This window comes from Coregonus lavaretus, assembly GCF_964263955.1.
Source record: "Coregonus lavaretus genome assembly, contig: SUPER_35_unloc_1, whole genome shotgun sequence".
Taxonomy (NCBI): Eukaryota; Metazoa; Chordata; class Actinopteri; order Salmoniformes; family Salmonidae; genus Coregonus; species Coregonus lavaretus.
Genome location: NW_028167181.1, coordinates 3,891,470 through 3,907,915, shown reverse-complemented (window position 1 = coordinate 3,907,915; position 16,446 = coordinate 3,891,470). Strand labels below are relative to the sequence as shown.

At 44.9% G+C, this 16,446-nt stretch overlaps 2 protein-coding genes across 2 annotated transcripts in view; one reads left to right on the top strand and one right to left on the bottom strand.

Moving 5' to 3' along the window:
- Positions 1–271: 271 nt before the first annotated feature.
- On the top strand, positions 272–14,254 carry LOC311110074 (SWI/SNF-related matrix-associated actin-dependent regulator of chromatin subfamily A member 5-like). Its single transcript, XM_084188630.1, has 23 exons — positions 272–543; positions 2,188–2,298; positions 2,424–2,590; positions 2,730–2,830; positions 2,985–3,085; positions 3,338–3,517; positions 3,910–4,065; positions 4,233–4,364; positions 4,576–4,644; positions 4,956–5,065; positions 5,175–5,401; positions 5,634–5,755; positions 5,981–6,133; positions 6,385–6,517; positions 6,638–6,786; positions 6,991–7,218; positions 7,454–7,567; positions 7,883–8,005; positions 8,195–8,327; positions 10,674–10,792; positions 11,001–11,213; positions 13,066–13,179; positions 13,427–14,254. The coding sequence occupies exons 1-23, from the start codon at positions 469–471 to the stop codon at positions 13,493–13,495; spliced, it is 3,099 nt and encodes a 1,032-aa protein (XP_084044756.1). The 5' UTR covers positions 272–468; the 3' UTR covers positions 13,496–14,254.
- The window catches only part of LOC311109963 (FRAS1-related extracellular matrix protein 2-like), a gene marked incomplete at its 5' end in the record, with an annotated part of 31,519 nt that continues 29,173 nt past the window's right edge, over positions 14,101–16,446 (bottom strand). Inside the window, one exon of the mRNA XM_084188478.1 lies at positions 14,101–16,221. Coding sequence (XP_084044604.1) covers positions 15,619–16,221 — 603 coding nt within the window. The 3' untranslated portion in view covers positions 14,101–15,618. The remainder of the gene's footprint in view (positions 16,222–16,446) is intronic.

The following is a 16,446-nucleotide window of genomic DNA, read 5'->3' as shown; positions in this document are numbered from 1 at the left end:
CTTAAACTTTTTGTGGATTACAGGTTTGTTTAAATACAAATATAAACATACTGACAATGGTTTGTAATGACATAAAACAAAATGTATTATTCCATTGACTTTGTCCTTTCACGCACTAACTGAGCTCATAACCATTGCAGAGGCATAGCATTTACACTGGTAGATGTAGCAGATGTGTTTTAAGTCAGTAAATGTGTGCAGTTTTGTATTCTTTGGGGGAAAACACTCAGCCACGCTACCAAAGTATCGCGAGACAAAGCGGAACCTTTGTGAACGCGGGTAGCGGGGAAAGGAAGCTAGCGAATGAATCACTTGTAGCCAGCCAGTCTCTTTCACAATAAACAGTAGGACTATAGCAGCGTATTTTCTGTAAGAAAGTTTTTGAAAACCATATCTGCCATTTAAAGGCGGACAAAGTCATCGAATAAACAGACGATCGGTTTAAATCGAGGAAGAAATTCGGTTACAATGTCCGAGACTGGAAACGGCGTGGAGCTGCGGGAAGAACAAGCAGCTGAACTTGAAGAAACTGGAGGAGTGGAGGTGAGCCGGAACAAAACCATAATTATACAAATTCTGAGCCCTTCGTTCGAAAAAATGGTTTAACAAGTTTTAGATTATGCTAAAGTTAACCCTATGTCCACTGTGACTTCCAAATCGAGCCATCTCAAACTTTGTATTTGCTAGCTCGAGTTGTTTAGCTAGCTAGCATTAGATTAGCGTCATTAGCTAACGTTAATCGACAGCTCCGACCCATCATCCCGAAGAGCGTGTCTCGCAGTACTATATAATAGAGCTAGCGGCTAGCCTGTTTCATAAACACTCAGCTAACTATACTAGTTAGTAACATTAAGCTAGCTAACGTTACAGCTGACACACTTTATTGTAATACGCATCAAGGGTTTCTATACAATTGTAACAGTTGTTTACATCTGTTTGACGCTGCATTCGATCCTCTTTATAGTGCCGCGCTTACGCCGCTTATCTCACATCAAGACAACTGGGAACTCGGGGGGAAAAACTAAGTCAAATCGTAACGTCAGTGATCTTCAGGTTGGAAAGTCGGAGCTCTAGAACAGTGTTTCCCGACCCTGGTCCTCGAGTACCCCCAACAGTACACAGAAATTCTGAGTTGGGTGACCTTTCAAAATATTCTTCCCAGTCGGAGCTCGTTTTTCTTTTCGAGTTCCCTCTTGTCTTTTATTTTTATTTAACCTTTATTTAACCAGGTAAGCCAGTTGAGAACAAGTTCTCATTTACAACTGCGACCTGGCCAAGATAAAGCAAAGCAGTGCGATAAAAACAACAACACAGAGTTACATATGGGGTAAAAAAAACAGTCAAAAAATACAACAGAAACTATATATACAGTGTGTGCAAATGTAGCAAGTTATGGAGGTAAGGCAATAAATAGGCTATAGTGCAAAATAATTACAATTAGTATTAACACTGGAATGCTAGATGTGCAAGAGATTATGTGCAAATAGAGATACTGGAGTGCAAAAGAGCAAAATAAATAACAATATAGGGATGAGGTAGTTGGGTGGGCTAATTTCAGATGGGGTGTGTACAGGTGCAGTGATCGGTAAAATGCTCTGACAACTGATGCTTAAAGTTAGTGAGGGAGATAAGCGTCTTCAGCTTCAGAGATTTTTGCAATTCGTTCCAGTCATTGGCAGCAGAGAACTGGAAGGAATGGCGGCCAAAGGAGGTGTTGGCTTTGGGGATGACCAGTGAGATATACCTGCTGGAGCGCAGACTACGGGTGGGTGCTGCTATGGTGACCAATGAGCTAAGATAAGGCGGGGATTTGCCTAGCAGTGATTTATAGATGGCCTGGAGCCAGTGGGTTTGACCACGAACATGTAGTGAGGACCAGCCAACAAGAGCGTACAGGTCACAGTGGTGGGTAGTGTATGGGGCTTTGGAGACAAAACGGATGGCACTGTGATAGACTACATCCAATTTGCTGAGTAGAGTGTTGGAGGCTATTTTGTAAATGACATCGCCAAAGTCAAGGATCGGTAGGATAGTCCGTTTTACGAGGGCATGTTTGGCAGCATGAGTGAAGGAGGCTTTGTTGCGAAATAGGAAGCCGATTCTAGATTGAACATGTCTGATGTCAGAAGTCGAAGATTTCTGAGTTCCCAGTTGTTTTGAAAGTGGCATTACATTCCTCGTTTCCAGGAAAAGGATGATGCATCAGAGGCCAGCAAGGAGGAGTCTTCTGAAGCCGGACAGGATGCCCAAGATGAGGACCCCTCTTCATCCATAGCGCCAGCCTATGAGGAGAAAGTGGTAAGGGCACACTGCTACCATCATGCTGGTTTAATAAAGATGTTCATTTACAGTTTTAAGATGTCATTATCGTGTTTGAAACGTCATTTGTTGCTCTCAAAGTTTCACTGCTTTACTGTGTGTAGGCATCAGACCGGACCAACAGATTTGAGTACCTACTGAAGCAGACAGAGGTGTTTGCCCATTTCATCCAACCCGCGGCCCAGAAGACTCCCACCTCCCCGCTGAAGATGAAGCCTGGACGCCCTCGTGTCAAGAAGGACGAGAAACAGAATCTCCTCTCGGTCGGAGAGTGAGTATACAACACAACACGCTAAACAACTTGGCCCAATGATTCGTCAATCTTCCGTGGGAGTACATTGGGTGTACATGTGGGGCGTTTTATATGCTGTTACTGATTAATTATATGTACCCCTTTCTCTCTTTGACAGTAACCGTCATCGTCGCACAGAGCAGGAAGAGGATGAAGAGCTGCTGAGCGAAAGCAGCAAGACCACCAACATCTGCACCCGCTTTGACGAATCCCCCTCCTGTAAGCAGTCACATGGTTTTACTTATTAAATCTGCAATATGTAACTTTAATGTAGCAAAGTCCTGAACGGGACTACTATAGTCCATAATTGAATGGAAAGTATGTCAAACTTGTGCAATACTGAGTTTGTTGTGCTGTATGAATCTCTCAACAGTTGTAAAGGGGGGTACAATGAGAGACTACCAGGTCCGTGGTCTGAACTGGCTCATCTCTCTGTACGAGAACGGAATCAACGGGATCCTTGCTGATGAAATGGTAGGTTCTTATTTCAAAATAAAGTGAAAGATATTGCCTTTTTGGTATTCAGGTAGTTCTACATGCATACCTCTTGATCACTAACTGTTTATTAGTGTATTTGTGTGTCTGTGTCTGTGATACTCATGAAGATTACTCCTGGACTACAGCACTAACAGCACCCAACGACTTATTCACGCTACAGTCGGTGTTCAAAGTTGAGCATGTCTTATTGTGCATTTTGATACTCACACCTGCCTTGTTGTCATTCAGGGTTTGGGTAAGACCCTGCAGACCATCTCTCTGCTGGGGTACATGAAGCACTACAGGAGCATCCCCGGACCCCACATGGTGCTGGTGCCCAAGTCCACCCTGTACAACTGGATGAACGAGTTCAAACGCTGGGTGCCCTCCCTCAAAGCAGTCTGCCTCATCGGAGGCCGAGAGGAGAGGGTGAGCTATGAGCAGCAGCAGACCACATTCATTCTCTGATGTAAAATGAACAGGGCATGTTGATTGCTGTAGATCAACTGGAAAGCATGGGGTGGTGACTGTGGGACAGTGTTGAGGCTTATGTATTTTGCAATGTACCATATTGGAAGAGATGTTGTCGTGGAAATAGTCAGTTAATCTCCATCTGCAACTGAAAACGTAACACTTAGATTTCCTGCGACATAAGACTACTAATGGAGCTTTTGCATAATGCAAGCCAATGCATTTGTTTTAAGTCAGTCATTTTCAATAACTTGTACTACAGCAGTTGCATCGCGTTAGACTGGTGATGTTGCTGGGGCTTTGGTCTTGTGCCCCACCATAACCCTATATCTTCCCCCTCTTTCTCCCAGAATGCCCTGATCAGAGATGTGCTGCTGCCAGGGGAGTGGGATGTGTGTGTCACCTCTTACGAGATGCTCATCATAGAGAAGGCCGTGTTCAAGAAGTTCAACTGGAGGTACCTGGTCATCGACGAGGCCCATAGGATCAAGAACGAGAAGTCAAAGGTTAGGGAGCTTCTAAAGTTGAAACACACACACAAACTGTATACATATTTGATTAAATGTAAATATGATTTAAAATGTGTATATACACTAACAAAACGTCAATGGATTCAACTCGCAAAGGACTCTTAGATGGTTTGTCTTACCTGTGTATATTATTTGTGCTGTAGCTGTCTGAGATAGTGCGTGAGTTCAAGACCACCAACCGCCTGCTGCTGACCGGCACCCCGCTGCAGAACAACCTCCACGAGCTCTGGGCCCTGCTCAACTTCCTGCTGCCAGACGTCTTCAACTCCTCAGAGGTAAGAGGCAGATAAAATAGGATTAACTTTATTGTACTGTACCTGAGGGGGGGAAATTAGTGGACACACAGACAATTACCCTCAATTACCACTACAATTTAGGAATAACACTTAATAACACTTACTGAAAATAACAGTATTCTCTATTTTTCACTAATTTAAAGGGCCCAAAAAATATGGATTGATTGAACTTTTAATGTTTATCTCGAAGGACTTTGACTCATGGTTTGACACCAACAACTGCCTGGGGGATCAGAAGCTGGTGGAACGTCTTCACACTGTAAGAATCTGAAACACTTCCTTACATTTAACTGTACTGTATATATGAATAGTGAGTAAATAGTATTTCTGTTGTCTCTTGTTGCCTTGACAATGTATTACTTACTAATTTGAATGTAATAATATCTTATGTTTCTCTTGTCTATAACTGTTTTATGTGGACCCAGGAAGAGTAGCTGCTGCATGTTTAACAGCTCATGGGGATCCTAATAAACGGAACATATATCCCTGTAGGGTTTTATCAAATATTGTTATGGGCCTTCCCTTACCTTTCCTTGGTTTCTCTCTCTCTGTGTGTTTGTGTATGTGTAGGTACTGCGTCCTTTCCTGCTGCGTCGTATCAAAAATGAGGTGGAGAAGTCTCTGCTGCCTAAGAAAGAGATCAAGATGTACGTGGGGCTGAGTAAGATGCAGAGAGAATGGTGAGTAACCCACACATAGTCAACATATGCCCTTTCCTTGCCAACCACATTCCTCAGCCAACCTATACACTATAATGTGTATTGAAAACACTGTCCCGTCTCTCCTCAGGTACACCAAGATCCTGATGAAGGACATAGACATCTTGAACTCTGCGGGGAAGATGGACAAGATGCGTCTGCTCAACGTCTTGATGCAGCTGAGGAAGTGCTGCAACCACCCGTACCTGTTTGACGGGGCCGAGCCCGGCCCGCCCTACACCACCGACCTGCATCTGGCCGTCAACAGCGGCAAGATGGCCGTCCTTGACAAGCTGCTGCCCAAGATGAAGGCTCAGGGTGGGTGGACGAACGGGTCCCCTCTAAGACCAGTCACAAAATGTGTTTTTTTTTATGGCCTGTTTGATGGCTTTGTGTCCCTTTTTTAACTTTAAAGTTGATATGGAGACAGTGTAGTGTAAAGGCTATTTTAGACACATTTTTGATTCAAACTACTATGTTAAAGTTGCAGCAATGTAGGCATGGTGAATGATTGATTGGCGGCCATTTTGAACTCCCCTCCCTTTCCCAGGCTCCCGTGTGCTGATCTTCAGCCAGATGACCAGGATGCTGGACATCTTGGAGGACTACTGCATGTGGCGCAACTTCGGCTACTGTCGCCTGGACGGACAGACGCCCCACGAGGAGAGACAGGTATGACTATGACCCCCACTCCTGGATCTCATTAACGGCAGTGGCCTATTACCCTGGTCCCAGATCTGTTTGTGCTGCCTTGGTGTGACATTGACCATAGGAGTTGGCAGGGCAGCACAAACAGATCTGGGACCAGGCTAATAAATGGCTTGTAAATACAAACAATTGAACTCTCTACCGTTTTAACACACTTCATTTAACACTACATTTCCCACGTTCCTCTAGATCTCCATCAATGCGTACAATGAGGAGGACAGCCCTAAGTTCATCTTCATGCTGAGCACCAGGGCCGGAGGGCTGGGTATTAACCTGGCCACGGCTGACGTGGTCATCCTCTACGACTCAGACTGGAACCCTCAGGTCGACCTGCAGGCCATGGTCAGTACCTCTCATTGACCCATATCAGTGGACTAATTAATCAGTCTTTTATATTACATTTGTCAATTACTTTAATTAGAATTTTCCCTATAGATTTAACATGGTCAATTCCCCCTAGTTTGAATCATATCACAACAAGTGAGCTTACACATTCAATAGAACCTGTCACCAGGAACTTCATTTATCAAGATGCTTCTGCCTGGTAACTGTTAGACACTTACCTGATTGGTTCTTTTAACCTTTCTTCTCAGGACCGAGCTCACAGGATTGGTCAGAAGAAGCAGGTGCGCGTGTTCCGTTTCATCACGGAAAACACGGTGGAGGAGAGGATCGTGGAGCGGGCCGAGATGAAGCTCCAACTGGACTCTATCGTCATCCAGCAAGGTACTGCACCGGTGGCCATTTTGAATCTCCTTTTCCCAGTTTCAAACCAACACTATTGAAGTCAATGCCTTGGTAATGCAACTGGCTGACTTGTCTGTGTCTACTGTGTCTGTTCTGCAGGAAGGCTAGTGGATCCCAACGCCAACAAGCTGGGGAAGGACGAGATGCTGTCCATCATCCGGCACGGCGCCACGCACGTCTTCGCCTCCAAGGAGAGCGACATAACCGATGATGACATCGATGAGATCCTGGAGCGAGGCGAGAAGAAGGTCAGAACAAAGACGGACAAGGGCGTCGCGCTAGCATTGGGCCTAGCATTAGCATTTATCTGTACTCGGATCATTTATATAATATGTGATAGCATTAGCATTGCTAAATGTGTCATTGGGTTGATATGGCAGTGTCTAGAGGCCAAACACATTAGCAATGTGTAGCTAGATGCTAACTCTTTGCTCTGCGTTTGTGTCTGACAGACCATGGAGTTGAAGGAGAAGATGAACACCATGGGCGAGAGCTCCCTGAGGAACTTTACCATGGAGTCCGACAACAGTGTGTACACCTTCGAAGGAGAGGACTACAGGGAGAAGAAGAAGGTGGTCACCAACTGGATCGAGCCGCCCAAGAGAGAGCGGAAGGCCAACTACGCCGTGGATGCCTACTTCAGAGAGGCTCTGCGTGTCAGTGAGCCCAAAGCACCCAAGGTAATCCTCACTACCGCCGCCCTCGGGCTATGGATATCTGGGATAGCTGTGTGGAATGAATCAGACCATCTTTCTCCATGACTAAAACTCCTGTTCTCCTCTTCCAGACCATCTTTCTCCATGACTAAAACTCCTGTTCTCCTCTTCCAGACCATCTTTCTCCGTGACTAAAACTCCTGTTCTCCTCTTCCAGACCATCTTTCTCCATGACTAAACTGCCGTTCTCCTCTTTCAGGCTCCTCGTCCACCTAAGCAGCCCAATGTGCAGGACTTCCAGTTCTTCCCCCCAAGGCTGTTTGAACTGCTGGAGAAAGAGATCCTATTCTACAGGAAGACTATCGGCTACAAGGTATACCAGCATGTAGTTTTACTAGTGTAACTGGTGGTACATCAGTGATTGTTGGTGGCACTTAAAATCAAAGGACAGGCTCATAGTAATGGCTGGAACGGAGTTAATGGAATGGTATCCATGTGTTTGATCCGTCCTCCCCTCACCAGCCGCGTCTTTGGTACATTATGATGGCGTTAGTATGATAATGTTCCATCAGACAGCGGCCATTTTGGATCTCCTCTGTGCAGTTTCAAACCAACAGTCGGTTTAGTTTGGAATGGGATGTATCTGTTGAGTGTTTAAGTGTATATGTGATATACATTTTCTCTCCAGGTTCCTCGTAACCCAGAACTGCCCAACTCGGCCCAGCACCAGAAGGAGGAGCAGGCCAAGATTGACGAGGCCGAGGGCCTATCAGAGGAGGAGCTGGAGGAGAAGGAGAACCTCCTCTCGCAGGTAATTGGCTGAAACAAGACATCATACTTAAACACTCTAGACATTCATCATAGTGCCCTACTACATGTCATATTTATAGAACTACATATAGTTCAGTTGAGATACTCTTCAGTGGCTTCAACTACAAAGTAGAGACATGTTAGCGTTTGTGGCTAGTGTCGTTACAAACTGTCATCGATCTCTCCACAGGGCTTCACCATTTGGAACAAGCGTGACTTTAACCAGTTCATCAAAGCCAATGAGAAGTGGGGAAGAGACGACATCGAGAACATCGCCAGAGAGGTGGAGGGCAAAACCCCAGAGGAAGTCATGGAATATTCCGGTAAGAAAAACTATTTTTATTTTTTATTTTCAAATTGTATAAATGTATCCGAATCTACTTCTAGCTAGTGGACATGACTCCCAAGTGTATGACAGATATCCAAAGTCTTATGATCTAAACCAGGGGTGTCAAACGTCCGGCCCACGGGCCGGATCAGGCCCGCAAACGGGTTTAATCCGGCCCGCGAGATGATAAAAAAAAAAATTTTAATTATAATTTTGTCAAGTATAAAAATGCGCTGCAATTTTTCAATAAAATAAACTGCTGTTCCAATTGCGTCCACTGGATGGCGCAATAGCAATTGTGTTAAGCAAGCAAACTGTTTATACCGGGGCAGAGCAAGTAGGTCAAGCACGTGCAGCCAATGAGCTACTTTGTTTTGCCCGCGATATTTATTACGGCTTCTACTTTTAACATTGTACTTTGGCACCCTCATTGCCCCAATATGTCTCTGTCAAAAAAGAGAAAAGTGGACGCAGAGTGCAGAGTGTTCCAAGAAAAATTGTCATCCTTCTATTTATTCACGGAATTGAATGGGAAAGCTGTATGTTTGGTGTGTTCAGAGCATGTTGCAGTGCTGAAAGAATATAACCTTTGTCGCCACTATGTGAGTCTTCATGCCGACAAATATGACAACTTTCAAGGACAGCGGAGATGAGAGAAGGTGAATGAACTGTTGGCGGGTCTGAAGAAACAGCAGTCTGTGTTTACTCACAGCCGAGACATCAGTGATGCTGCAGTGAAAGCTAGCTACCTCATTGCTAATGAAATCGCAGTGGCTTCAAAACCATTTAGTGAGGGTGAATTTGTTAAAAACATGCATGATGAAGGCAGCGGAGATTGTGTGCCCTGAAAAGCGGCAGGCTTTTGCAAATATCAGCCTGACAAGAAACACAGTTGCAGACAGGATTTCCGATCTTTCAGTGGATTTGGACAGCCAGTTGAAGCAAAAAGTAAAGTCATTTATTGCGTTTTCGGTTGCAATTGATGAAAGCACGGACATTACAGATGTTGCACAACTGGCCATTTTCATCCGCGGAGTTGATGACACATTGACCGTCACCGAGGAGTTCGTGGAGTTGGTGCCGATGACAGATACAACGACAGCAGCTGATATTTTTACCGCACTCGTCGGCGCGCTGGACAGGGTCGGAGTGGACTGGTCCCGCGCTGTCAGCCTGGCTACAGATGGTGCGCCCTCAATGATCGGGAAAAAAGCAGGCGTTGTGACAAAGTTCAGAGAGAAAGTGCAATCTGCAAATGGAGGACGTGATTTTTTGACTTTTCACTGTATTTTGCACCAGGAGGCTTTGTGTTGCAAGTCATTAAAGATGGATAACGTCATGAAGGTGGTCATCCAAACTGTTAATTTCATCCGATCCAGAAGCCTGAATCACCGTCAGTTTGACAGCCTTCTCAGAGAGAAAGACCACATCTATGGCCTGCCATACCACACTGAGGTAAGATGGTTAAGCCGAGGTGCTGTGCTGAGGCGTTTCTTTGATTTACGAGAATAAATTGAACAGTTCATGGAAGAAAAGGGCAAACCAGTGTTAGAATTTCATTCCGCAGAATGGATGCAGGACCTTGCATTTATGGTGGATGTTACAGAGCACCTGAATAACTTGAACAAACAGCTGCAAGGGCGCAACAAAGTTGTCACGCAGTATTATGACAGCATACGTTCTTTCAAGTTGAAGCTGTCATTGTGGGAGACGCAACTTGGTGATGCAGCTCACTTCCCCTGTCTGAAAAATGTGTGCGCGACCCAACATGTGGCAGACATGAAGCGGTTCAAAGATAAAATAACGGGACTGTTACGGGAGTCTGAGCAACGCTTTCAGATTTATGTTTATATGTTTTTATGTTGATGTGCTATTGTTTTTAATTGATTTTATTTTATTTGTATATTTAACCTATTCTTGACTCTGTGGTTCTTGCACTTGTTTGGGGAACAGGATTTCATTATTTGTATCTACATTTCTGCCTGAGAAATGACCCCCTGATATAGTTCTGTGATCTGTGAAACAGTTCTGTTAATCACTGAGGCATTGTGTGTTTGTGTTCTTTTTCTTTAGAATTTTCAAATAAACTTGACGTGTTTTATGATTAATAGTGATGTTGTGCTTGTACTATTTTGGACACACTGTCCTCAGGCTCCAGCTTTATGTTGTATGTTGATCGTATTAAAACAAAGAAAACAATCTGAAGTTGTTGTTTTTAAGTTATATATACCATGATTTTTCCGGTCCGGCCCACTTGGGAATAGATTTTCCTCCATGTGGCCCCTGAGCTAAAATGAGTTTGACACCCCTGATCTAAACGTTTGTGTGTGTGTGTACACAGCTGTGTTCTGGGAGCGCTGCAACGAGCTGCAGGACATAGAGAAGATCATGGCTCAGATCGAGAGAGGAGAGGCCCGCATCCAGAGGAGGATCAGCATCAAGAAAGCACTGGACACAAAGGTAAGCCATTTCAGTGAGGTCATCATTAATAAGAACAACATTGGGGAGGCAAGACCTTTTATTTTGATCAGATGCGCGATACAGTTGTGAAAACCTCTGGGCACTCCCAACCCTTATGCATGAATGTCTCAGGAGCTGGTGTCTGATCATGTCTACCAGAGGCTAACCATACACCCTGAATGACATCTTTTTCTCTCTCTTGTTGTAGATTGGTCGCTACAAGGCTCCGTTCCACCAGTTGAGGATCTCGTACGGCACCAACAAGGGGAAGAACTACACGGAGGAGGAGGACCGCTTCCTCATTTGCATGCTGCACAAGCTGGGCTTCGAAAAGGAGTCGGTCTACGACGAGCTGCGCCAGTGCATCCGCAACTCGCCCCAGTTCCGCTTCGACTGGTTCCTCAAGTCCAGGACCGCCATGGTGAGTGGAGTTGCCCTAGTAGACAGTGGAATTGAGTACAACCTGAAGATGGAAATTTGGTTTTACTTCTTCAGTAACATGATAACCATTCATTTATTATATACAGTGCCTTCGGAAAGTATTCAGACCCCTTGACTTTTCCCATATTTTGTTACGTTACAGCCTTATTCTAAAATTGGTTAAATTGTTTTTTTCCCCCTCATCAATCTACACACAATACCCAATAATGACAAAGCAAAAACTGGTTTTTAGAAAAACTGAAATATGATATTTACATAAGTATTCAAACCCTTTACTCTGTACTTTGTTGAAGCACCTTCGGCATCGATTACAGCCTTGAGTCTTCTTGGGTATGACGCTACAAGCTTGGCACACCTGTATTTGGAGTTCCTCCCATTCTTCTCTGCAGATCCTCTCAAGCTCTGTCAGGTTGGATGGGGAGCGTTGCTGCACAGCTATTTTAAGGTCTCTCCAGAGATGTTAGTTCGGGTTCAAGTCCGGGCTCTGGCTGGGCCACTCAAGTACATTCAGAGACTTGTCCCGAAGCCACTCCTGCGTTGTCTTGGCTGTCTGCTTAGGGTCGTTGTCCTGTTGGAAGGTGAACCGTCGCCCCAGTCTGAGGTCCTGAGCGCTCTGGAGCAGGTTTTCATCAAGGATCTCTCTGTACTTCGCTCCGTTAATCTTTGCCTCGATCCTGACTAGTCTCCCAGTCCTTGCCACTGAAGAACATTTTAATTAATTTTTTTACATTTTAGTCATTTAGCAGACGCTCTTATCCAGAGCGACTTACAGGAGCAATGAGGGTTAAGTGCCTTGCTCAAGGGCACATCGACAGATTTTTCACCTAGTCGTCTCGGGGATTATAACCAGCGACCTTTCGGTTACTGGCACAACGCTCTTAACCACTAAGCTACCTGCCGCCCCACAGCATGATGTTGCCACCACCATGCTTCACCGAAACCAAGAATTCAATCTTGGTTTCATCAGACCAGAGAATCTTGTTTCTCATGGTCTGAGAGTCTTGAAATTGCCAAAAGGCACCTACAAGCGGGCTGTTGTGCCTTTTACTGAGGAGTGGCTTCCATCTGGCCACTCTACCATAAAGGCCTGATTGGTGGAGTGCTGCAGAGATGTTTGTCCTTCTGGAAGGTTCTCCCATCTCCACAGAGGAACTCTGGAGCTCTGTCAGAGGGACCATCAGGTTCTTGGTCACCTCCCTGACCAAGGCCCTTCTCCCCCGATTGCTCAGTTTGGCCGGGCGGCCAGCTCTAGGAAGAGTCTTGGTGGTTCCAAACTTCTTCCATTTAAGAATGATGGAGGCCACTGTGTTCTTGGGGACCTTCAATGCTGCAGAAATGTTTTGCTACCCTTTCCAAGATCTGTGCCTCGACACAATCCTGTTTCGGAGTTCTACGGACAATTCCTTCAACCTCATGGCTTGGTTTTTGCTCTGACATGCACTGTCAACTGTGGGACCTTATATGGACAGGTGTGTGCCTTTCCAAATCATGTCCAATCAAGTGAATTTACCACAAGTGGACTCCAATCAAGTTGTAGAAACATCTCAAGGATGATCAATGGAAACAGGATGCACCTGAGCACAATTTCGAGTTTCATAGCAAAGGGTCTGAATACTTATGTAAATAAGGTATTTCTGTTTTTTAAATTTGCAAAAATATCAGCCTGTTTTCGCATTGCCATTATGGGGTATTGTGTGTAGATTGATGAGGATTTTAAATCCATTTTAGACTAAGGCTGGTTCAGGAAACAAAACATTATCCAATTCGAAGAGTTGTGGCTGTAGACTAACGTGTGTGTGTGTGTGTGTGTGTGTGTGTGTGTGTGTGTGTAGGAGCTCCAGAGGCGATGCAACACCCTGATCACCCTGATTGAACGAGAGAACATGGAGCTGGAGGAGAGAGAGAAAGCAGAGAAGAAGAAGAAGGGACCACGGAGTCAGTCTTCTGTAAGATCACAACGCTCTTCTTCCTGCCCCTCACTGAATTCTCTTGTCATGCAGTCCTCTCTTTGCATTGTGCAGGAAGACACATGACACTAACAATATCACACAATGTTCTTTTAAAAAGATATAGTCTTGTCTAAACCAATATGCCATTGTAATCGGCCATTATTCTATGAAGTGCCGATTATGACTATTTGATCTGACACTCCTTTTCTCTCTCTCTCTTCCTCCTCATCCCCCTCTTCATCAGGCTCAGAAGCGTAAGGGAGAAGGGACCCCAGACCAGCGAGGAGGCCGCAGGAAAAAGCTAAAGCTGTGAGGGGGTGAAAGGCAGATTGAGGGCAGCGGCAGGCAGCAGTATAGTAGTCGTAGCGTCTGTTTGTTTTTTACGGGTTACCATGGTGATACATGATGATGATTTACTGTATAAAACCCCAGAGGACTGAACTTTTCTTCACTATAGCGTGTCATTCTATCTAGAAGGTTCTCTAGATAGAGCTCGTTATATTGGCAGGCCTGCCTAGTAGGGACTAACTGGCATACTGCAGCTGTGCTGATTTAGTTCAATGTTTGTTTTGTTTTAGTTTTCTACCCTTTTTTTACTAGTACTTGAGGTGAGGAGAAATGTATTTATGCCTGTTGGTTGTGTTCTATCACATTCCATTGCTTGTAACGATACCTGTATGTATCCCCCCTCCCACTTTTTTTATTTTAAGGAACCACTGTTATGTTACCGATCTACATTGTAGAAAATGTATTTTTGGAACATGTCACTAATAAATTACCCCTTTTTTAAATAAGTATTTTTTCTTATGCATACGAGGAGACTGTTTTTATGTTGAATATTTGTGCAAAGCTTTTCACACAGCAGTGGAGATGCATGTTCACAGGCAGTCTGAGTGAAAACTAGGACCAAAATAATTCAGAAAAGTACATTTGTATTTGGCAGTTAAAGTTGGAGTACATCAAACAATTGATTGAAATTATCACAAAATTGATAAGTCACCAATTTGATCTAAATTGGTCGGTGACAAATTTCTATACCTGAACTAATTGGCACCTATTAACTTATACTGTCACTTGCATAAGATCAAGATAGTCACATTCTTCAGTTGATAAATGCTTACTTGATAAACAGCATCAAATGTGGGGTTTGCATATTTTTCAAGTTTCACCAGGGTGTAGTAATGAATACCTTTTGTTTGCATTGTCCTGTGTTGACTTTGAACATCCTATACATGCAGGTATGTACACAGATGTATAAGAGTCATAATATGAACATACGTATGATTTTTTAAACTGCACCTGAAACAAAAATGTATAAAAACATTCTGAATGAATAGTTTACGCACTCAAATGACTAAAATGGACAACATAACAATCCCTTTGAATAGCGCCATGTCTGTGTTCTGCTACAGTGGGTACACCTAACTACTGAGGGCTTTGTAAAGCACAGCAGTGCGTCAATCAATATAACAAAAATACATGAATTTACCACATTTGATACAGCCAGCCTCGACCGGACCGACACAACCCAACATTCGACCCAATTGGCTCTCTATCTCACACAAAAAAGTTATAATATATAAATTGACAGATAGAATGACCGACAACAAAATAACGTGGTAGAATAGTTCTCTTAAGAAAAACAGGACAGAATAGTCTCCTCAAAGCTGCTTCTCACTATTAAGGGGGACATTTTTTTTGTTGCTTTTGCCTTCTGGAGATGCCATTACTGTTTTAAGAAGATGTAATTTTCAGCTATGGCAGTTGTTAGCATAGTTGGACGGGGTATTCTTCACAACATCAGCACTTGGGGACTCCTAATATTTGACACATGATTTAGAACTATCCTAACTAAAGCACAACTGAGTGGAGTTCAGACAATTGAGATGTTGAGGGGGACTGAAACCCATGTTAAATACAGTAGGCATACCACAGGAAAAGGGGTAAAAACACTTCATTGAGGATTCATGGAGCCTCACATTACTTTCTCTCTCGCCAGGCGTGGCCAACCATGCATGCATTCATACTCTGGTTATAGGCCCACAACACACATCAACTGACATCAACTGTCCCAAGAAGTGGCTGTGCTGTCTTCAGTGCTAGTAGAAGGCAGGGTTAGCCTTGTCTTAGGGCTCTATTCAATCTGTATCGCGGAAGTTCAGTGTTACAGCGTGATTGAAATGTAAAGCCAGTGTTCCCGCGTTAGCGGAGACTGCATTCACGGTAAACGTTGCACATGTCGGCTCAATCGAAAATTACCTTTACATTTCTATCACGCAATCTATAACGCTTCAGCGATTAGGTTTGGATAGAGCCCTTAGAAGGCACGGCAGTGGTAGAGGTTGGAACTGTTGACAACTGTCAATGTCTTATCAGAAGGCCACAGGGACGGGGTATGGGATGGTGTTGGTAGGAGGGGTGTCTCTAGTCTTGAGCCTAGACCTCAGAGCTGTCCAAGCTGCTGTGCCCAGTACCCATCATGCCCTCTCTGCTGTTCCCACTCCCTCCGCTGTAGGCCGAGCACGACGAGGTGGAGTAGGGAGGGAACTGGCTCTTCTTCTGGCTCTTCCTCTTGCGCCGCACCAGCAGGATAACCACCATGGCCACCAGGCAGGTGAGAAGGATCAACCCAGCCAGGCCTACCAGCATGGGCAGGGTGGAGGTGTCCACAGGCTCCCTACCGGAACTCTCCAGGAGGGGGCGCTCCAGGAAGGGTGAGTCGCGGTCCGAACCAGCCCGGTCACGTCCCCCCCATGGCTGGCGCTGGCTCACCACCAGGCGGTCCGAGCGGTCCAGAGCGATGTGCTGGATGTTGGTTCCCCGGTTGTTGTCGGTACCGATGTCCTGGGCCAGGTCCGGAGCGGGGGCGGCACGACGGTAGCGACCCAGGGAGGAGGTGTGGAGGTCGGGCTGAGGGTCGGCCACGGAGGACAGGCTGTGGTGGTACTCCAGGCTGCGCTTGCCGATGCCACGGTTGGCGTTGTCTCGGGAGCGGACGGTGTAGATTGTGTGGATGAACCACTCCCGACCTGCAGCCACCTGGAACAACAAGACACAGTGGAGCTTGAGGTTAGTGATAAAGACTTTGGCCTATACATTTCAGTGTGTGATTTCTAACAATGGAAGCCTTTCAAATTCTTGTCATGTTTTTGCCATTATCAAGTAATTAGACTCACATTTCACTCAGATTTCAGAAACCAGATTTCATTCAAACATACAGGGACTATTTTCCCATTGGTATCCAGTTTACAGACCATATTAGGT